Source organism: Furipterus horrens, unplaced genomic scaffold (assembly GCF_987537825.1).
Source record: "Furipterus horrens unplaced genomic scaffold, mFurHor1.1.pri manual_scaffold_9, whole genome shotgun sequence".
NCBI classification, from domain to species: domain Eukaryota; kingdom Metazoa; phylum Chordata; class Mammalia; order Chiroptera; family Furipteridae; genus Furipterus; species Furipterus horrens.
In genome coordinates this window covers 37,957,457-37,980,568 of record NW_028327179.1, presented here as the reverse complement: position 1 = coordinate 37,980,568, position 23,112 = coordinate 37,957,457, and the positions used below count along the sequence as shown (strand labels likewise).

Genomic DNA, 23,112 nt, shown 5'->3' with positions numbered 1-23,112 from the left:
AAAATGTGGGAGTAAGTTCACATCATATTGTTAAATGGCAAAAGAAGTAGATTACCAAACTAAACTGTACCTTACAAATATTCCCATTTTGTAAACACATGTGTGTATTCATAATGAAATATATGCAAAGATATTTGATATACATGACAGAGGCAGCAGAGCCTGATGGTTAAGAGTGGGAACACCGGGGCAGCAGCTGGGCTCACAAGTTATTTAACCATTCTGGAAGTATGAAAACCAAGTTCAGTAGAGTTTGAGAATGAGCTAATACATAAATGTCTTATAATTATACCTGGCTATTGTTCTTTTTATTTACTATTCCTGTTATAAATGCAAAGATGTTGAGTGCTATGCTTACTTGGTGGGATTATGGTCATTCTTGCTGCTTCATTTTTCTAGAAGGCACATCTTTTGCTTTTAATTTTAAAAAGGTAAAATGCAAAAAATGAAACCATAAAAATAACAGAGCAAATGATGTTAATATTTATCTACTCTTTTGATAGGGAAGCACTTCCTTAGCACACCAGAATCAGTTCTGTGTTAAGCGTCTACTGTTATTTTGGTTCATGTTATTTCCTAGTATGCATTACTGACATACCCAAGAATTATTAAATAGAAGTCTGTGTTAAACTTACATTTCCAATTGCCAAGTCTTTCCACTCTCATTTTAGAATGTTAAATTAAACACAATGGTCATTGTTTTATGTTTACACAATAGAAATCTTAAAATATAGTGCCAAGGGTAATAGATTAAGAATGTATCCTAAGACTAAAGCAACAAAGATAAAAATTTATCTTCTTACTTGTTACAGTAGAAATGTATATATATTCATTAAATCCACCCTAGCAATACAGGAACAGTGCAGTAAGCCAGAATTCATGGTGCCCAATAGACCCAGGCCAGCAGTTTGTCCAAAACAAAAACCCTGTGACTTTCAGAGTTCAAAGAAGCAGCACACAATTACAGATATAAAATATCTTCTTGAATAAACTAAATTCTACATCTTCTATTACCCACAATCCTAATATTATTCTCTAAATCCTCATTATACCAATGTCTCTTATATATGACTGCACTTAATGTATTTGAAGCTCACTATCATGGCCCCCTTAAGTCTTCTCTGAACTAAGCATCTTCAATTCCTTTGATCAGTCTCCAATTATTTGGACATACTTTTCAAATAATTCATCATCTTAATTCATACCTCAAGCCAACATCTCCCTATTTCAATGTCCATCTTCAAATGTTGCACCTAAGTTAAATTAATGGCATAAGTTTAATGTCTACCTTCTATGAGCCAAGCCCTCTTCCCACGTTAATTGAGCCTAAGACATCACCTCACCCCATCATTGCTTTTAGTAGCCACATGACATTTGTGCCTTCAAAAGTACTTTTAAGCAAGATTTCTTCATCCTGTGCTTAAACATCTAAACTTCATAACCAAAAAGGACAGTCTATATTTAAAACCATTATGTTTATCTAGCTTTTGAACATCATTTGAATCTCAATTTTGTTTTCCAACTCATTAGGCATCTTGCCCAGCTTTCTGACTTTACAGAATTTGGTTGAGTCTCCTCAAACCGAAAGCACTGATTACAAGAGTAACAGGATACAGATTGGATACTAAGACCATGGAGACCTTTCTTCAGTTTAGCACCAATTCCTTAAATTAATAACACAAGGGTACATGTGTTCAAATAGCCAATAATCTTCCTAGTTATACCATCATTCAGCATATACTTCTGCATCTTGTCCACAAAGATAAGACATTTCAAATGCCTTATGAACATCATGAATCGTATGTCTATATCATACTCCAGAATAACTGGTAACCTATCCCTTCAACCATCAGCCAGTTTCGGGGCTGTCACTCTCCTGGCTGTGCCTTTTCAGTTTCATTCTCAATCACTTCTTGCTCTGCTTGCTTCTTAAACGCTGGTGTTTCCCTGAGCCCTCTCCTCAACACACTACTCTCACTGTGTGCTCAGAGCCTAAGTGACTACATCAATACCAATGGCTTCAATTACCTCTTATGAGCTCATTGCTCCCAAGTTGTCTCTTGATTACACTCCCTTACATCCACTGTCTCTGGGAGACCACTGTCTGGATGTCCTGTGGGCACTATAAACTCAGGATGCTAATAATGAACTCATCCTCTCTCTTCCAGTCACCTTCTCCTCCTCCTCCTAAATATTCAATCTCAATGAAAGGCAGAGCATCTACCCAGTAGTCCAGGGTGAAAAACCCAGAAGTCATGGTAGACTGAAATTTATTACTCAGCTGTCAAATCGATCTTCTAACCTCCCCCACCATTCAGTCATTTGCTTAGTCTTTATTTTTCTCCCCAAGGAAGATGAAACAGTCTCCTATCTGATCCTCCTGTCTCCAATACGATTCCCCTTTTCCTCCACTCAGTAACAGAATCATCTTTCTAATCTACTGTCAATGGCTCCCCAAAGCTTTCCTCACAAGACCCTCAATCTCGCCTTCTTCATAATCTAGTCATCTCTTGCTACTCCTACCCATGAGCCTTCACTCTAGCCCTTGAAATAAACATAAGATTTAATTCCTCTGACAGTTATACAACCTATTTTCTTTCACTGATGTATGCTGGCTGCTGTGCTTCCTATAAAGCACTCCTAGAAATATTTCAAAACTCAGCTCAAGCAGCACTTTCTCTGAGACCAAGGCTCAATTAGTTTAATTGCCCCTTCTCTTTGCTTCTCTATAACCCTGCACATAACTCCAAAATAGCACTTAATCCATCTGTACTATAATCATAGACTTATGTATTACTCATTTTCCTATGAGAGAAATACATGATAAAAACTCATTAAATGCTAGATGAACAAATAAACATGAATTGCCATGGAAAAAGAAGTAACAGTAATGAATTAAGTAGGGCTGTCTTGAAATTTCAAAAACACATTCTTAGAACAAAAACTGTCAATCCAAGCCCAAGAATTCTTGCTCACTTTGCAGTTGCTTCAGTAATTTTCTCAGCCAAACACATAAAAGACTTGATATATCGTAGGAATGTAATAAACTACTATGTACCAAATATCAGTTTTTGAAATTTTTCCTATTTTGATATGTTAAGTGAAGTAATTCCATATACATTATTATGGCCTAATTAATTGTTTTCTCTGGGCATTATATTGTCTCAAAACATGTAGACAGGAAAAGATCTATGGAAATATATGTCAGTGAATATGTGTTATCTGTACTGTGTGAAGAGCTCCTATACATGAAGAAAACAATAAGTGAAAACACCTAAACATGAAAAGTGAAATACAAAAAGGTAAGTGACATGCAAAATATTGATCCTCTGTAGTGATTAAAGATATATAAATTATACCAGTGAGATAGTATTTTCCACCATCAAATTAGTAACAATTTATAAATTATAATTTTCAGTGTTGGCCAGGAGACATGAACTTTAGAGCTGTCCACAGAGATGGTACTTAAAGCCAAGAGACTGGATGACATCACCAAGAGTGTTAGGATGGCAGAAAAGATAAGAGGGCCAACGTTAAGGCCTGGAATGCCCCCATGTAAAGAAGTCAAGGAGATGATGAAGAACCGGCAAAGACTGAGAAGGATCACAGTGGTCTAAGAGAAAAACCATGGAAAGTATGGTGTGCTTGAAGCCAAGTATAAAGTTTCAGGGGTGACAGAGCAATCAACTGGATCCAGTGTTTCTGATAAGGCAGGTAAAGATGAGGAATGACAGCTACATTCCACCTCGAAAAAAGTGTTTTCATTGAAATGATGAAGTAAATAGCTCATAACTAAACACTGGCAGACATTCAAATGATGTTATATTTTGCAACATATAAAATATTTTAAAATTTTATAAATTTTACAAACATGTTTATAAAGAAGTATTAATATCATTGGGAACTGCTTACAATGAGAGAAAATGTTATAACTTCTACATACAATATGAGCTCACTTTTGGTTTTTAAAAAGGAAATATATATATATGTAGTAAATATGCTAAAACATTAATACTGAATATCACTAAGTGGAAGAATGTGAGCTTATTTTTTATACTTTCCTTTATTTTTGAAAATTTCATAATGCACAACTTCCATAATTAGAAAAATACTCTTATAACATATTTTTATAAGTAAACAAATTTTTCTATCTACATCCCAGTCCTTTTATACTTCAATCCATACCCACAGAAATACTGTCCTTAACTTAATAACAAATAACTGGCATTGCATTGAAATTTACAAGGCATTTTCAAATGCATTAGCTTGATCCTCACAGCAACTCTAATGTGGATAAGGCAGGAGTTACTATCTCCATATGCAGACATAGAAACACTCAAAGAGGCTGATCTGCTCAAGGTCACACAAACCAGTGGCAGGGCTCAGATCTGAGTAAGTGCTTTGATTACCTTCAATGCTACTTCTACTATAACAAGAAGATGCTCTGTGGTTGGAGCAACATGTAAACAACACTCCTTACCCATAAGTAATAAATATCAGAAAACATTTACCAAAGAAGGCTTATGCTATCATTATCACCATGGTTTTAGCACTTAACCATTACCTCTTTTTTTTTTTAAGTTTATTTCATTCAAGAGCAAGGAGAAGGGAGAGGGAAAGTGAGGCAGGGAGGGAGGGAGGAAGGGAAGGGGAGAGAAAGAGAGAGAGTGATGTGAGAAACACCCATAGGCTACCTCCTGCATGTGCCCCAACCAGGGATTAAGCCCACAGTCCACACATGAGTCCTGATCAGGAATTGAACTAGCAATCTTTCGGTAAAGGGATGACACTCCAACCAACTGAACCACACTGGCCAGAGCCCATTACCTCTTACTAGCAGCATATTTTTCTACTCTGTTGTCCATCTCAAAGAGATGTACTTAATCTCCATGCTTATGTCTTCTATTGGGCTATAAGCCCCCACAGATGGATAACAATAGTCTCTGCATCATGTTCTGCCTCCAGCATCTTCTCTAGTGCCTGGTGTATAGAAAATAATTGAAAAATGCTTGCTGACGTACTTCATGGTAATGAGAGAAGCTCACACTCCATTTGGTGCGAGAATTTTAGGAGTTTCTAGGATGCCCTGCAGAAACAGGAAGTAAGCAAGGGCTATAGTTGAAGGAATTTTAGCAATGAACCTCATCCCTGGATTTCGACCCCAAACTGTGTTCCTCACTTTATATCTGCATCTCCAACTTCAGGGTGCATGATAATACCTAGAGAGCTGCTTATAACATACATCTTTGGGTCTCAACCCCAGGGTTTGAGATTTAGTAGAGTGGGTCAGGACCCAAGAACTTGCATTTTTAACGAGTTCCTAGGTAATGTTGGCACTGCCAGTCCTAGGATCACACTTTGAGAACCACTGACCTAGAGTAAAGAGCCTATAAAAGGGAAGCTTTGAATAAGGAATAAATGTTATCTTGAACTCTAGAGCTGTAAATTGAGTTGAGAATAAATTTCAATATAATCTGATCACTGTGTTTTTATTTCAGAGTCTTTAATCTGGTCCTCCTGAGAGAAAATGTCAATTAGGTTTAAATGTCTTATAAAGATCAATTTCTGATATATCAGGGCATTCAGAGATCCAAGATGGAGGAGGAGTAAGTGGAGGCTACACTAACCTCCTCCCAAGATCAGTCTGGAATTACAACTAAATTGTAGAGAAATCATCTGGAATAAGCAACTGAACACTAGCTGGAGAGAAGCCTTATAACCACAGACAGACAGAAGAAGCCGCTTCATCACAATATGCCTGGTACAGAGTGCAGAGGAGGTGCTAGAAGGATGGCTGGGCTCCCATGGGTGGCAGCTGAAGAGCCAAAGGGAAATTTCAGCAGCCAAGTCCCCCCCCCCCGAGAAATGTGGGGTCTAAACTCCAAGCTAGGCTCTCCAGCCTACAACATCAGAGCCAGAAAGGAACCCAGATAATATCCAGCTGTGAAAAGCAGCAGGGTTTCTATCTGCCAGGGAGAGATGACAGCTGGAGACACAGGGAGCCTCTTAAAGGGCCAAGGCATAACGTTTCTTTTGCAGCTACCAGGATCCCCGTGCTATCTCATCCCACATACTGCAGGAGCCATCTTGCTCAGACAGACCACCCTCTTCCAAGTAGCATAAGCCTGAGGGGAAGCAATAGACCAGCCCACAAGAATTTCTCTGCCCCACCTGTGGTACTTAAGCCTGACTGATGATTACAGATTGACTAGATTAACAACTGAAGGAGAGAGCCACAGACTGGATCACCGGTAGGCCCGAACAGGCTGCTTAGGGCCAGACTAGGACATGACCTGACATCACCAGGGGCAGATACAGAAAGAGAAGAAAGCGGTAAACGCTAGATACAACTGAGACAAATATCACCACGGTCTTTTTCATGATTTGCATTATTTTCTCTCTTGCATAGCTTTTTAACATTCATTTCTTGTACATTTGTGCCTGTTAAGTCACTAGGTTTTTATATTATAGTTTATTTCAAATCTCATATTTTGCTCCTACCTTCTCTTCTCCATTCTACCTTATTTCTTATTATTTTTGTTTTAAATGTTACCTTCTCTCTTACTACAACTTGTTTCCATTCCACACTCTTAATATTTCTCTCTTCTCAAGCCTCTCAAAACCTTTTTTCTTGTCATTAGTCATCTCACATTCCCTTTCCCATTCTTAAAATACCCTTATTCTCTCTCCACCTTTATCAATCTCTGCTCGTTGGTTGTGGATATAGTAGTTGTTGCACTTCTTCAATCATATTCCTAGACCCTCACTATTTTTATATTTCAAATCTCAAGTTTTACTGCTCCCCTCTCCTACTCCGTTTTGCCTTCATCCAGCCCTTCTTTGTTTCATTTTAAATTTGAATTTTTCCCTGTATTAGCTTGGTTTTCATTCCTCACTCTTAGTATTCCTTCTCCCTCTATCCTCTCAAAATCACTTTTCTTTCCTCTAGACATCTCTTAAGCTTTTATTTCTTTTTCCCCTCTTATTCCCATCCCACCTATATTAATCTTTGCTCTTTTGTGGTTGATAGGGCTGTGGTGGATCTTTCCCTCCAATTTGGTTCCTATTTCTTTTTTTATCTCTCTCACTATATATTTTTTAAATTTCTGTTTAAACCTAATACTCTATGTTCCCCTTCTCTTACTTTATTCTGCCTTCTTCCATCCCTTTTTTTCATTTATGATGTAAATTTTACTTTCTCTCTCTCTTTGCCTTGTCTCTGTTCTTTACTCTTATTATTGCTCCTCCCCTTACCCTCTCAAAATCATTTTTCTTTCAGTTAGTCATCTCATATTCATTTTACCTTTCTTGTAATAGTCTTTATGTCTTTATACCTTTATTAATATTGGCTCACTTGCTGTTGATAGTGTGATTGTGGGAGGGGGATTATTTTTCAGGTATGTGCTTGTTTCCTGGGATGTTTGGTTTTATTCTGGCAGCCCCAGTACAACAACATACAAGACATGGTGAGCAGAGTGAATCTCAGTCAGCCAGACAGAGAAGAGGATGCACCAAAGAATGACCAACAACAACCAAAACTCAATTACAACCAGAGAGTCCACATAAATGGCATAAAGGGAATCCCAAGAGCCTCAAGTTCAGGAGATCATGAAGACTCCATCACTAAATCCCACAGGTCTCCTACAACAGAAGGGCACACCACAAAGACAGGGAGTCAAAACAGATTAATCTAAGAAGCAGAAACAAATGAGAAGAGTCACCTAAAATGGGGAGACAAAGACACAACCCCCAACTAAAAGGAAAGGAGGAATCCCTAGAAAGAGTGCTAAATGAAATAGAGGCAAGCAAACTCTCAGACACTGAATTCAAAATAATGGTTATAAGGATGCTCAATGAGCTCAGTGAGAACTACAAAGAACTCCAGGGAAGCTACAAGGAACTTATACTGAAATGAAGAACACAGTAGAAGGAATTAAAAGCAGGCTATATGAAGCAGAGGACTAAATCAGCAAGCTGGAGGACAAGGTAGGGAAAAACTCCCAGGTGGAGCAACAAAACAAAACAAACAAACAAAAAAACTGAAAAAGAATGAAGGGGGATAAGGGAGCTGCAGGACAACATGAAATGAAATAATATCTGTATCATAGGGCCAGAAGGAGAAGAAGAGGAGCAAGGGACAGAAAACCTATTTGAAAAGTAATGACAGAAAAATTCCCCAACTTAATGAGAGAAAAAGTCACCTCAAGTACAGAAGCACAAAGGGTCCCAATCAAGATGAACCCAAAAAGGTCCACTCGAAGACACATCATAATTAAAATGTAAAAAGGTAAAGACAAAGATACAACTCTAAAGGCAGCAAGGGAGAAACAGCTAGTAACATACAGGGGAGCTTTGATAAGGCTATCAGCTGATTACTCAACAGAAACATTACAAGCCAGAAGGGAATGGCAAGAAATATTTCAAGTAATGAAAAGCAAAGGCCTACAACCAAGACCACTTTATCCAGAAAGGCTCTCATTTAAAATGGGAGGTGAAATAAGGAGTTTCCCAGACAAAAAAAAATTGAAAAGGCAAAAAGAATACATCTCCATCAAACCAGCATTGCAAGAGATGCTAAAGGGACTGCTTTAAGAAGATGAAGACCTGGCTGCTGTGGCTCAGTGGATTGAGCGTTGGCCTGAGAACCAAGTGTTGCTGGTTCAATTCCCAGTCAGGGCACATGACTAGGTTGCGTGTCAGGTCCCCAGTTGAGGGCACGAGTGAGAGGCAACCACACAGTGATGTTTCTCTCCCTCTCTTTCTCCTTTCCCCTCTCTCTAAAAATAAATAAACAAACAAACAAATAAATTATTTTTTTAAAAAAGAAGATGAAGAGAGAGAGAGGAAGGGGGCAACACAGGAATAAAGGGAAAAATTTTCAATGAATAAGTATCTATCAAAAATAACCTTAGTCTTGGCTGATGTAGCTCAGTGGATTGAGTGCCAGCCTGCAAAACAAAGGGTCACTGGTTCAGTTCCCACTCGGGACACATGACTGGATTGTGGGCCAGGTCCCCAGTTGGGAGTATCCAAGAGGCAACCACATATTGATGTTTCTCTCCCTCTCTTTCTCTGTCCCTTCCCCTCTCTCTAAAAATAAATAAATAAAATATTTTTAAAAATAACCTTAAATATAAATGAATTTAATGTTCTAATTAAAAGACACAGGGTAGCTGAATGGATAAGAAAACATGACCCATATATGTGTTGTCTACAAGAGACCCAGTTCAGAACAAAAATATCTACACAGACTGAAGTGATGGGATGGAAAAAATTATTCCAAGCAAAGAGACATGAAAAAAAGCTGGTAGCCACACTTATATCAGACAAAATAGAGTTAAAAGCAAAGGCCATAAAAGAGACAAAAAAGGACACTACATAGTACTTAAGGTTATAATCCATCAAGAAGATATAACCCTTGTAAACATACATGCACCCAACATGAGAGAGCCCAAATATATGAGGGAAATCTTGGAGGACTTCAAGAAGGATATTGACAGCAACACACTCATAGTAGGGGACTTTAACACACCATTGTCAACAATGGATAGATCTCCAAGCAAGAAACAAGGATGTTGTGGCATTGAACAATACTCAAAACCAAAAGGACTTAACTGACATACAGAACCTTTCACCCCGAAGAAGCAAAATATGCATTCTTTTCAAATGCACATGGAATATTTTGAAATATAGACCAAATAGTAGGACACAATACAAGCCTCAACAAATTCAAGAAAATTGAAATCATATCAAGCATCTTCTCAGACCACAGTGACTTAAAAATAGAAACCAAGCTCAAGGAAAAACTAAAAAACATACAAATTCATGGAGAATGAATAACATGCTATTAAATAATGAATGGGTTAACAATGAGATCAGGAAAGAAATCAAAAAGTTTCTGGAACAAAAAATGAACACACAACAGCCCATAACCTATGGGACACAGCCAAAGCCGTCATGAGAAGGAAGTCCATAGCATACAAGATTATCTAAAAAAGACAGAAAAATCTCCAATAAACAACCTAGCCCTACATCTACAAGAACTAGAGGAACAAGAAATGAAGCCCAGAGTGAGTAAAAGGAAGGAAATAATCAAGATCAGAGCAGAAATAATGACATAGAGACTAAAAGAACAATTCAATGATCAATAAATCCAGGAGCTGGTTCTTCAAAAAGATAAATAAAACTGACAAGCCTTTAACTAGACTCACCAAGAAAAAAAGAAAAAAAAAAGGACCCAAATAAAATAAGAAAAAAAAGAGGAGAAATTACAACCAGTACCACAGAAATATATAGAATTGTAAGAAATTACTACAAACAACTATATGCCAAGAATTTGAACAACCTGGGAGAAATGGACAAATTTATAGAAGTACATGATCTTCTAAAACTAAATCAAGAAGAAGCCAAAAGCCTAAATAGATAATAACTAGTGAATTTGAAACAGTAATCAAAAACTCCCAACACACAAAAGCCCTGGACTGGACAGATTCACAGGTGAATTTTACCAAACATTTAGGGAAGAGCTAACTCCTATCCTTCTCAAATGATTCCAAAAATTCAAGAAGAAAAGACTCCCCAACTCCTTTTATGAGGCCAGCATTATCCTAATTACAAAACCAGAGAAAGACTGAACAAAGAAAGAAAACTACAGGCCAATCCCTCTGATGAACATAGATGCTAAAATACACAACAAAATATTGGGAAACCAGATCCAACAATACATTAAAAACCAGATCCAACAATACATTAAAAAGATCGTACAGCATGATCAAGTAAGTATTCATCCCAGGGATGCAAGGATAATATAATATTTTCAAATCTATAAACATAATGTACCACATAAACAAAATGAAAGACAAAAATCACATGATCACATCAATAGATGCTGAAAAAGCATTTGATAAAGTATAGCACTCATTTATGATAAAAACCCTCAGCAAAGTGGGAATAGAGGGAGCATACCTCAACATAATAAAGGCCATATATAAGAAACCTACAGCCAACATCATACTCAACAGGCAAAAACTAAAAGCTTTTCCTGTCAGATGAGGAATGAGACAAGATTGTCCACTTGCACCACTTTTATTCAACATAGTATTGAAAATTTTAGCCACAGTAATAAGACAAGAAAAAAAAGGCATCCAAATTGTAAAGGAGGAAGTAAAACTGTTGTTATTTGCAGATGACATGATAGTATACATAGAAACCCTTATAGGCTCCACCAAAAATCTATTCAACTTAATAAGTGAATTTGGCAAAGTAGCAAGATACAAAGTCAATATTCAAAAATCAAAGGCATTTTTGTATACTAACAATGAAATATCAGAAACAGAAACCAGGAAAAAAATCCCATTTACTATAACAACAAGAAAAATAAAGTACCTTGGAATAAACTTAACCAATGAGATAAAAGACCTGTACTCGGAAAAAAACAGAACACTGAAGAAAGAAATTAAGGAAGATACAAATAAATGGATGCATATACCATATTCATGGATCGGAAGAATTAACATCATTAAAATGTCCAAATTATCCAAAGCAATTTACAGATTCAACGCAACCCCTATTGAAATACCAATGACATATTTCACTGATTTAGAAGAAATATTTCAAAAATTGATATAGAACAAAAATGACCTGGAATAATGTCAGCATTCTTGAGAAAGAAAAACAAAGTAGGAGGATCATGATATCTGGTATCAAATTATACTACAAGGCCACTGTAATCAAAATAGTCTGATATTGGCATAAGAACAGACACACAGAACAGAATAGAGAGCCCAGAAATAAAACCATATCTCTATGGTCAATTAATACTTGACAAAGGGTGCAGGAGCATAAAATGGAGTCAAAATAGACTCTTCAATAAATGGTGTTGGAAGAACTAGAAAGGTACACACAAAAATTGAAACTAGACCACCTACTTCCACCATACACTAAAATAAACTCAAAATGGATAAAAGACTTAAACATAAGGCATGACACCATAAAAGTCCTACAGGGGAACACAGGCAATAAAATTTCAGATATCCCATGCAGCAATATTTTCACTGATATATCCTCTAGGGCGAGGGAAATAAAGGAAAGAATAAATAAACAGGACTACATCAAATTAAAAAGCTTCTGCACAGCTAAAGAAATATCATCAAAATGAAAAGAAAACCAACTATATGGGAAAACATATTTGCCAATGATACCTCAGACAAGGGTTTAATCTCCATAATATATAAAGAACTCATATGACTCAACAATCCAATTAAAAAATGGGCAAAGGACCTGAATAAATACTTCTCCAAGGAGGACATAGAGATGGCCCATAGGCATATAAAAGAATGCTCAACATCACTAGCCATCAGAGAGATGCAAATTAAAACTACAATGAGATACCACCTCACAGCAGTCAGAATGACCATCATAAACAAATCAACAAACAACAAGTGCTGACGAGGATGCGGAGAAATGGGAACCCTACTGCACTGTTGGTGGGAATGCAGACTGGTGCAGCCACTATGGAAAACAGTATGGAATTTCCTCAAAAAACTAAAAATGGAACTGCCTTTTGATCCAGCGATCCACTGCTGGGATTATACCCAAAGAATCCCAAAACACCAATTCAAAAGAACCTATGCACCCCAATGTTCATAGAAGCACTATTTAAAATAGCCAAGTGCTGGAAAGACCCTAAGTGCCCATCAGTAAGTGAATGTATTAAAAAAAAATGGTACATTTACACAATGGAATACTATGCAGCAGAAAGAAAGAAGGAACTCCTACATTTTGTGACATTATGCTAAGTGAAATAAGCCAGTCATGAAAGACAAATCCCATATGATTTCACCTATCAGAGGAACCTAATGAACAAAACATATGAGCAAAATAGAACCAGAGGTGTGGAAACAAGGAAGACTGACAGTGACCAGAGGGGAGAGGGGCAGGGGATAAGTCGGGAAAGAAGGGGAAGGGTCTAGTCAAGGAACAGGTATAAATGACCATGGACATGGAAAACAGGGTGAAATTAACTATTGAAGCAGGGGGTGGGGGGCAGGGCAGGAAAGACCAATGGGGGGAAATTGGGACAACAGTAATAAACAACAATTAAAAAAATCAATTCCTTTTTATAACTGAAAAAGTGGAAGCCATCCACTCTTCTCTACAGTATTTTCAAGGTAGTGATTAGTGCTTCCAGAGAAGAGGACTTGCTGTATCTTTTTCATTTTTTAAAACCTCTAATGTGCCTTACACAAAAAGATATTTCATCACTTTTGCTGGATAAGATGATGAAATCCTGCTCTCAATGAAAAGATCATGTACTTCAGGTGTGCACATTCAGAGCCTATGGTAAAACATATGGCACCTTTGTGTGACTTAGATAATGGTGCCCCTGCCTTATGGACACAGCAGACCTGTGTCAGGGTGGCTGGCTGGGCACACTAAGCATTGAATGGATTCTGACTCTTACGGGGCCCCACAGCTTGGTTTTCTGGTACACGGTACAATTCTCCTGTCTACATAAGGGTGGTCCTATGTGTACAGAACATTTATCAGACAACCTATGTATGCCCAAGAGTAAACAATGGGCTGTGACTGGAATCCAGAGAAGAGAAAAAAATCATTGGTCTGTAGTACTCCAGGAAGGGTTAAAGGAGGATAGAGCAATTGATGTAAGCCAGGAGGCTTCCTCTGTGTGAGATGGTCTATCACCAGCTTATATGACTTTCATCCAGAAAATTCCTACTCATCCTTTCAGTCTTACCTTAAACATCGCTTCCTCAGGCTCTCCACCCCCACCCTATCTCTGTAATAGAAAAGCTATACGCTCCCACTGCACAGTCATTTTGCATCATAGCACTTATGGCAAATGTAATCACATGATATGTAGCATTGTTTTGATACTGCCCCCATGAGATTACAAAGCTCAATGTGGGCAGGGGCCATATGTTTTGTCCATCGTTTTACTGCTACTGCCTGGTACATAAGTACACAATAAATACGGGCTTAATATTAAAATATTATATGTAGCTTAGATTAAGAAAGGCAGAAAGGGACCTGAATTACCCATGGTTTCTTCAGGTGGAAGCAAAGGCAACCAAAATTTGACTGGTGTTTTTTGACAATAAAGAATTACTATAAGATCCAAGACACTGCTGAAGAATTTGCTATGATAGGGAAAACGTGCCACTCCATACTATGTTCTGTTATTTCTATCCCTTGTGCTAAAATATGACACTTCCAGGTCTGTCAACTCTTAGTTTTACATTGTAAATATTGATGGTGTGAATACTTGCTCACATTTGCCTAAAAATGAGAAATCGTTCTAAGCATAAGAACCTGAAATGGAAAATTCACATCTACAAGCATAGCAGGCAAGATTAATTTTGTTAACTCCTTGAAAACAGAGATGGAGTGCTAACTTCTTCAGCAATATTGTGGCTTTAGAATCTCTGACACCCTCACTCATAGCCCATGACCTTCAGAGACTTCCTGCAGAAAAGAGATTTCTTAACTGTTCCCATCAAAGTCTGAAACAGACAGTAAGGCCATTTTCAAGTTCTCTGATTTAGGTGGACTTGGAAGACTCAATTTCTTACCAAATCTAGGAAGGCTATGGAATAAAAATATATTCTATCACCACTGCCTCACCTCCAGTTAATTTTTAACTCATCTACGACACTCCTCGGGGACCACTCTGGCATTGAGCACTAGTGACCTAACTGTCAAACTCAATTTTCCCTTCCCAGTTCTCATCTCATTTGAATTTCTTTGGGCAATTGAAACCACACCCATGCCTTTCTTCTTCAAGGGCTTTTCTCCCCTTCCTTATAACTCTGTACTGTCCCATTTCCCTTCTGCTAGCCATTACTTACATGTCTTCGAGGACTCCTCCATTTCTGTCCCCCATCCCAGGCCCCATAGTGTTGGTAAAACCCAAGTCCTATCTTTCATCCTTTGTTCTCACTTCTTGAATGATCTCATCCAACCCAGCAGTTCCAACCAGTGCCTTTCATTCAAGGCTTCCTATAGCCCCACATCAATACAGACCACGACCCTGAGTAACAGGGCCTGAGACCCAACTGCCTACTGAACAACCCTCTGAAAGTCAGCCTCTCCAAAACCAAAATCCTTATCTCCTCTTCCTCACATTCCTCCTCACAGAGGAGGTTTTACTCAAGCAGAACCTTTCACCCCCTCACCCTCCACAACCACTTACATCAAGTCTGTCTAACACCTTGCCCTCTTTTCCATCTTCATTGCTATTCCTTAATTGAGTCTATCACCCTTTAGCTGAACTATTACAATTGTTCCTAGCAATTGTATTTCCCACCCCTCTAACATGGCCTCCACATTGTTGTCAAACTAAAGCATGTTTTATTGCTTCTATTGTTCCCCATCACCTAGCAAAAGAAGACCAGCTTCTTAGCATAATATATGGTCCATTATATTCAGGCTTCTGTCTTCCTCTCACACTCATCTCTCCTTAAGCTCCTCACAGCACATTGTACTCCAGTTATAACCAACTATAACAATGTTGTTTTGTTTCTGCCCTTTTTCAATGTGCTCTACACCAGAACTGTCTGCCCCCCAAACTAGCCCACACTCACATCTGACCTTTGTCTGCTTGGCAAATTCCTACTTATCTTTCAGGTGCCACTCACTTCTTCTGTAGGACCTTTTCTCATACTCCCCACTAGATTTGAGGTCCCCCTTCTTCTCCCATGACACCAAAGCACTTCATTGTAATTGTTTGTTCGCATTATCCATCTGTTCCCTACCTAATTTTTTTTTTTTAATTTGTAATGTCACACCAACTGACTTTTCACCTGGCACAAAGTATAAGCTCAAAAGATGTTTTTGTAATAAATATTGTTGTCAAAAAGTCATCATTCAATCAAGATTCAGAGAGACCAGTAGAACTGCATTATGTAGGATTTTACAGCAATGAATTAAGTAAGACTCAAAGCTATTTTGTTATTTCATTTTCCAAATTTAAATAATGCACACATAACCCACTTAGTTCTGTTCTTTTTACTCTCATGCACTCTATCTTCTGATACCTTACTCCAGCTCTGAATCATCTGTTGGCCTTTATCTTTTTTTCCTCAGGCAGCCACATTAAGTCCTATTATTCAGAGTCAAAAATTCCATTCCATTCAGTTCTTGGATCAGCCTGTCCTCTGACCCTCTGAAGTCTCACTGGACCCTTCCTGAAATATCAGGATCAAGGTCTACTCATCGAGCAATAATCAACTCTCAAATATATATTTTTTCCTTTAACTTATATTAAATTTACCTCATCCACATAATAAATATAAGCAGATCAGTTTTTGTTACTATCAGTTTATAAGTGAAAAACAAATACTAAGAAACCCTGATGATACCTATCCTTTCTAAGTTCCCCCATTAAAAAAAAAAAAAAAAAAAAGTCTGAAGAATATTAATTCTGTACTTTCTGATGTCTGGCCCTCATATTAATTTTTTTTTAAACACAATCTACCAAAGTCACATCCTATTATTGTCCTTGAACTGCTGGCACTGACTTTACTTTTATTTGTCTCCCAAATGATTGCCTTCCTGTGTGGGCTGGTGCTTCCACCCTGCTGATTTTATCCAGCTGAGCATTCCAAAGAAATCATTTTTCTCCCCTTTTCAACCCCATAATCCAATGACTTTGACAAAGGAAGCTGTATTTTATGAGTTTTACCCTAGAGTACAATCCTCTGCAAAAATCTAAGCGAAACTTTACCCATAATCCAGTTGTCTTTCTGAAAGGCATTTTTTTCTGAACTCAGGCAATCATAACCAGATTACTCCCAGGCCAATTTTCTGTGCTTCTCATCCTTTTCCCTTCATTGCTTTCCTCTAAAACTAGGCAAGGAAAATGAGAGTCTATGTAACTTATTTAACCATGACTACTTTTCTAAAAACACTGATAAGTGGAGGGAGACTCAAACCACTGGGGGAAAATGAGGTTTAGAATTACCTGCAGCCCTGGCTGGTGTGGCTCAATGGATTGAGCACAAGCCTGAGAACCAAAGGGTTGCCGGTTCAATTCCCAGTCAGGGCACATGCCTGGGCTTTGGGCCAGGTCCCCAGTTGGGGGTGCATGAGAGGAAACCACACATTGATGTTTCCTCACTCCCTCTCTTTCTCCCTCCCTTCCCCTCTCTAAAAATAAATAAATATTTTTTTAAAAAAGAAAAGAAAGAATAATGCAGATATTTCCCACCCTCTGTTTCAACATTCTCTTATATTGTTCAGTTGGCTTTAGTTTCCAGCCTCAAAACCCCTCACTTGAACTGCTCTCATTCTGCCCCCACCCCTCAACCACATGGTGCTGTCCTTTACATGTAGCATTCACCTCCTTTTCTGTTACTAAAGAGTGGAAAGGGATAAACAAGCAGGAGTGGGCACAAAATAGTTACTTTGACAGTCTTTGTTCACATTTCCATAGCTATATATCAGAGACGAATTCCCCTTCCCACCCGAAAGTATAAGCAGACCTTTAACCTCAAAGCCTGAAAAGCACCTGCCCTCCTCACTTTTCTCTTAAACAATGATCAATTCTATAAATTAGGTCAGCTGGTCAGACCAAATACCAAGAAGCAGATTCAGACCCTAAGACATTACCTGGCCTCTTCTATTTCCAAAGGAACCTCTAACTCCCAGTCAACCATCTTGCAGCTGTTTGTCAGTCATCAGGAAGAATACAAATGGATCTGTGCACCATCACTTCTAAAAATCCCAAACATGCTCAGTAGAATCCTTCTATTTAACTTATTCCCATTTTCAGAGGGAAATTCAAACTTGAGACCTCAAAGGATTGAGTCACATGTTATTTCTAATTGGACACAGCCTTCTTGAACCTTTTGTCATCTTCCTGCTTCTCATTGCAATATTTCTGTCTTAGGTTGCAAACTCTTATTCCATTCTTTCTAGGTGTACATGTGTAAAACACGCTATCTAAAAGATCAGCCTAGTTGTGGAAACCAAAAGCATCACACACACCCAGTTGACTTTACCCATGTTACATAGATTCTTCATTAGTAAGAATTAATGTTACAAGAAGCTTAAGACTTTTAACTTCAGATAAGAAATATGTTCTGCAGCTTAGGACTCAGGCTGAAGGCAGGGTTTCAAGTCTGTCCTATTGCAACTGTTCAATCTGAGGAGGTCCAAGCAGCAGCTTTCTGTAGAAACCTGGAAGAATGGATTATTTCCAGGTGATAGGTAAAGTTGAAAAATACAGATTAGACAACTAATTATACTAATAAAATCGGAAATTAAACACAGCTGCTTGTTGAGGTCTTGCCCTGACTGCTCCAGTTTCAACACTACTGTGTGTTCCCACACATGCCTTTGATCTTTTCTTTGTTTCAGTCTGCTCTGGGACTTGTACTATGGGAGAGGAAGATGAAACCTATGGATGATGGGCGATGTCTAGAATGCAGATATTCTGTAATTCAAGCCTAGGTAAAACTCAAAAGTGACAGCATCATACACAAAGAAACAGGGTCTAGCCTTTCTTCCCACATGGGGCTATTAGCTAAACTATTTTTGCTACATAAATGAAAATGACCCATCACCCTGATTCCTAGCAATCTTTCTAAAAAACATAATCACTCAAAATAGGTCAGAAATGTTGCTTTCTTCCTCTTATTGATTTTCATTAAGAGATGCACTTTCTGGAACACTAAAGGAAAAGATAAACACCCAATACAGGTACCAATGACACCCCTGTAAATTTTTGGCACACCAAGTCCTGTTACCCTAAAAGCAAGAGAAAATCTCATAACCCATAATTTATTCTTCTTGGCTGTATATCAACAGTAATCTCAAGCAATAAAATACACAGTGGCGATGCTTCAGCCAGGTGATGAACACCTCCCAGAGGAGCATATTCATTCTGTCTTTTCTGATTTTCTAGATCACCAACCCGCCTCCTCCCTAAGTACACACTCCTTTTTCCTTCCTAATGCAGATCCGTATTTTGCCAAAACGTTGCCAAGTGACACCACACACTGGTTTAGCAACCCCCTAGGGCCTTATCATAAAGCTGGGTGCAGGGAGTTGGAAGAAGGGGTTCATAGAGACCCGAGAGTGGAGGGAGGAAGAGGAGGGGAAGAGCGGGAAACCCTCCGGTGGCAGTATTTGGCTCCCTGGAAAAGCTGTGAAGGGACGGGTCTCCAAATCCCACCGGCAGGTCTTCCCCAGTCTCCTCGTCTAGCTGAAATCTCCCTCGGCCCCAAGTCATCAAGGCTGACACTCCAAAGAGGGCGCCACAAAGTCCTTCAGAGCCCTCAAAACACGAACAGAAAAGCATCACCCTAAAGACAGTAAAGCCACACACCCTCAGTCGGCCAGCTTCCCGGGGCGGGCAACTTCATCCCGTGAAACAAACGAAAACCCCTGTCCTCCCGGGAAGGAAAGAGGCAACGGCAGAGAGCAATAGCATGCACCATCCTACCCCAATCTTACGCTCCCTCCACTTCCTCCCCCGCTAACTCCAGGTAAAGGACCAGGTGCAGCTCACCTCCTGACAAGGAGGAAGCGGGCGACTGGAGGAGGGCAGGTCCCCAGCCCAGGCCGCCGGGCAGCCGGCGAGCAGCCAGCAGCAAAGCCAGGCGGGGCTCCAGGACCGCGAGAGCCCGCAGCCGGGAGCCCCCGGCGGCCGCCCCCGACCCCTCCCGCGCGCTGGCCCCGGGGCGCGGAGCAGCATCTCCTTCCCGCTAAGGTCGGCGGGCCGGCGGAAAGGCAGCTTGCCCGGGTGAGACGCGCTCCGCTCGCCACTCGATCGCCCCCTGCCCGGTCGACCGCTGACAGCTCAGCTGCGCTCGCGGGCAGGGCAGCCGGCGCCTGTGCTCCCGTCACGCCGGAGGGAGGGACCGCGGGGCGCGGCGCGGGGGCGGGACGCGGGGCGGGGACGCGGGATCTGGGGAGCAGGTGGCGCGGGCGCGGGAGCGGGCTGCGGCCCAGCCCAGCGCGTTGCAAGGGGCTGCGCGGCCGCCTGGGACGGGAGCCTCGTTACGCTATAGAGGACGAGAGAGGCCGGGGAACCCGGCAGTGTCTCTGATCTCCAGTCCCCTAGGCCCACCGGGAGAGGCGCTCCAGGAATGAGTCAGAGTAGAATACAGGACATCAAGACACTGTTTTCCGGCGGCGAATCTAGAAAATCTCTACTTCCCGCATCTCACACAAGCAGACACAGATGCACCCTAGAAACATCCCTTCTTAAGAACCCAAACTAGCTAGCATCAGATAGAATTTTTAGGTGATTAGGGTTTGCGAGAAATGGCGAGGAAGAAAGGATAATGAAATATAAATGCAGTTCGTGGTTCAGTTTTCTCAACTATTTGATGAAAATCATAACAATACCTAACCCATAGGGTTGTTACGAAGATTAAATAAATTGATGTACATAAAGCACTTGAAGAGTGCCTGGCAAGCAGACATAGTATGTGTTGGTAGTACTAGTGTAATTATTGATGCTGTTGAGGTAATTTTATGGGGATAACATGTGCAACCTTTAGGCAAGTAAGTCCTTTTGTTTCTGGAGGAAGCCGTTTCTCCATCTGTACAATGACTGGGGAGGTTTTCAATTTTTCTTTTATTCAAAACCATACTGACCTCCTTGTTGGGCATCAAGTGGTAAACAAGATGGACATGATTCCTTGTCATTGTTGAGGATCTCAAAGGCCCCTTCTCAGAAGGGCTGTTATACTTTTGTTCAAAAAGGACACTCAAATTTCTGATAATTGAGTACCTGGAGAACTCTAATCTGACAGACTCAATACAGATTGACTTGAATTTGTGGCACTGTTTCTAATGTCCTTTTAATAAGCATTTTCACATGAAACATGAAAGTTTTTTAAATGTTTTTGTTGATTGATGGGGGTGGTTGCTTTATTGTTCCACTTATTTATGCATTCATTGGTTCTTTCTTGTATGTGCCCTGGCCTGGGATGAAACCACAACCTCCCTATATCAGGATGATGCTCTAACCAACCTAGTTAGCACACCAAGTACTGTGAAAGTTTTATTCTCGTAAATATTTTGGAAAGCATTCAAGAGTCTCAGGAGGAATATAAAAACTAGGGAACCCACCATCCGGAGATGATGCTATTAAAGGTATTATCATCTTGAGGAATTTCCTTCTTGGTCTTTTATATGAGTGTATACTGAAAATATGGAATTAAAATTTGTAACCTGCTTTTATTTTTTCTTTAGCAACAGGAATATTTTTTCAATTTGTTAGTCTCTGACAACACAGTTTTAACAACTGTATAATATATTCTGTTTGGATATATGCACTTTACTATTGGATATTAAGCATTGTTTCACAAGTATTCCATGCTATCTAGAATTCTAGAATGAATGCCATTGGTACATATTCTGTGTATTTTTAAAGTTTTTGACGATTACTGCATAAATTCTCTCCAAAAATTTTACATCAGTTGTGACCAACAGTTTATGCTACTATTTCACAAAATTCTAGATTATATTTCACGTATTTACCATTTGGGTAGAAGAAAAATGTTATCTTACTAGTATTTTTAAATGTATTTTTATAATTAGGAACATTGAATAATTTTTCATATATATTTACTGACTATCTTTTCACTTATCAGTGTGTGTGATTTCCCACTGACACTCTTTGGCCATTTTTCTATTGAAGTTCCATCTTTTTTATTAATTTGTCAGCAGTCTTTATAAACTATGTGTATTATACCTTTATTTACCATTTATGTCACAAATATTTTTCTCAGTTTGTAGTCTTTTTAATTTTGTTTCTGGTAACCTGTTTTTGCAGAAGATTGACATTTTTAGGTACTCAAATATAGCAACATTTCTTTTTGTATTTCTTCCTTTGTTTTATGCTTAGAGGTACCTGCAAGATCATATGAATGCCTATATTTTCTTATTTTTATACATATTTTATTCTTTAGTCCATCTAGAACTTGAGTCAAATTATATTATTACTTTTATCATCTAAATGAGATCGAAGCATGGCTAATGGGTTGAAAACAGTCTTTTCTTGTAAAAATAAAGGTTAATACATCTAGGTTAAACAACAACTGCAGGTTTTCCCAAGTGAGACAATTTACCACTGTTAATAAAAAGTTTTCTCATAGGAGTCTTACCTAGAGATAATATCTTGACCTTTGGTAATTAAAACCAACAAACAGATTAATAGAGAAAAGAAAACACACCAAAAAAAAAAAAAAATCCCTATATGACTCCTTCGTACTTGTTATGTGTAAATGTAACAGCAGACTGTACAAATGGTTTGTGATTACCTGATCAATAACTTTACCCTTAAAAGTCTAATTTTTCAAAAAGTACTTTAATTTAAAAATTTTTTTAATTCCTAATGGAATTGGGTGGGGGTCAACTTTGAAGGTTTAAAAAGCTGAAAATCACCACATAGTCATGATATTTTATGCAGTGTGCACCTGAAAATTAAATCAAACTTTGTTAGCAATCGACAAAAGCTGTAGCTATATCCAAATGATGTTAAACATATAGATTTGCTTTATTTTTTCAACTGAAAGCAGATTATGGTATTAATAGCCCCAATTTTCTAAAGATTGTCTAAATACACAGAGGTGAAAAAAATCTGAATGACTTCAAATAGCATTTTTTTAATTCAGCTGTTTTTAACAGTCAAAATGAAAAAATTAGGTACAGAAAACACTATTAATTAGAAAAGAGATAACTCTGACAAATGTACATTGTTTGTTTTATATTCAAGAGAACATATATTTCTGGAGAGCAATTTAATATGTACTAAGAGCCTTTAATATTTTTATGCCTTAATCCAGTAATGTTTACTTCCAGGACTCTAATTTAAGTAACTAATAAATAAGGGGCACAAAGTTTCTGTACAAGAATACTCACTGTTCTCTAAAATAATTAAAAATAAAGTAATATTTTGTGCCCAAAATAAGCAAATGGCTAAATCAATTATTTTTTCTCACATGGTAGGATTTTATGTTTTCCAAAGAATATTAAATGAATTAAGGAAATGTGACCATATAATGTTAATGTAAAGAAGCTGGAAATAAATGTTAATAAACAGTATATTCCCAAATATACTGTGTGTCGGGGGTAGGG

General features: G+C 38.6%; 1 protein-coding gene across 1 annotated transcript in view; it reads right to left on the bottom strand.

The window, feature by feature from the left end:
• Positions 1–19,821, bottom strand: part of ELAPOR2 (endosome-lysosome associated apoptosis and autophagy regulator family member 2) — a 190,891-nt gene extending 171,070 nt beyond the window's left edge. Inside the window, exon 1 of the mRNA XM_090287277.1 lies at positions 19,532–19,821. Coding sequence (XP_090143403.1) covers positions 19,532–19,717 — 186 coding nt within the window. The 5' untranslated portion in view covers positions 19,718–19,821. The remainder of the gene's footprint in view (positions 1–19,531) is intronic.
• Between the last annotated feature and the right edge of the window lie 3,291 nt (positions 19,822–23,112).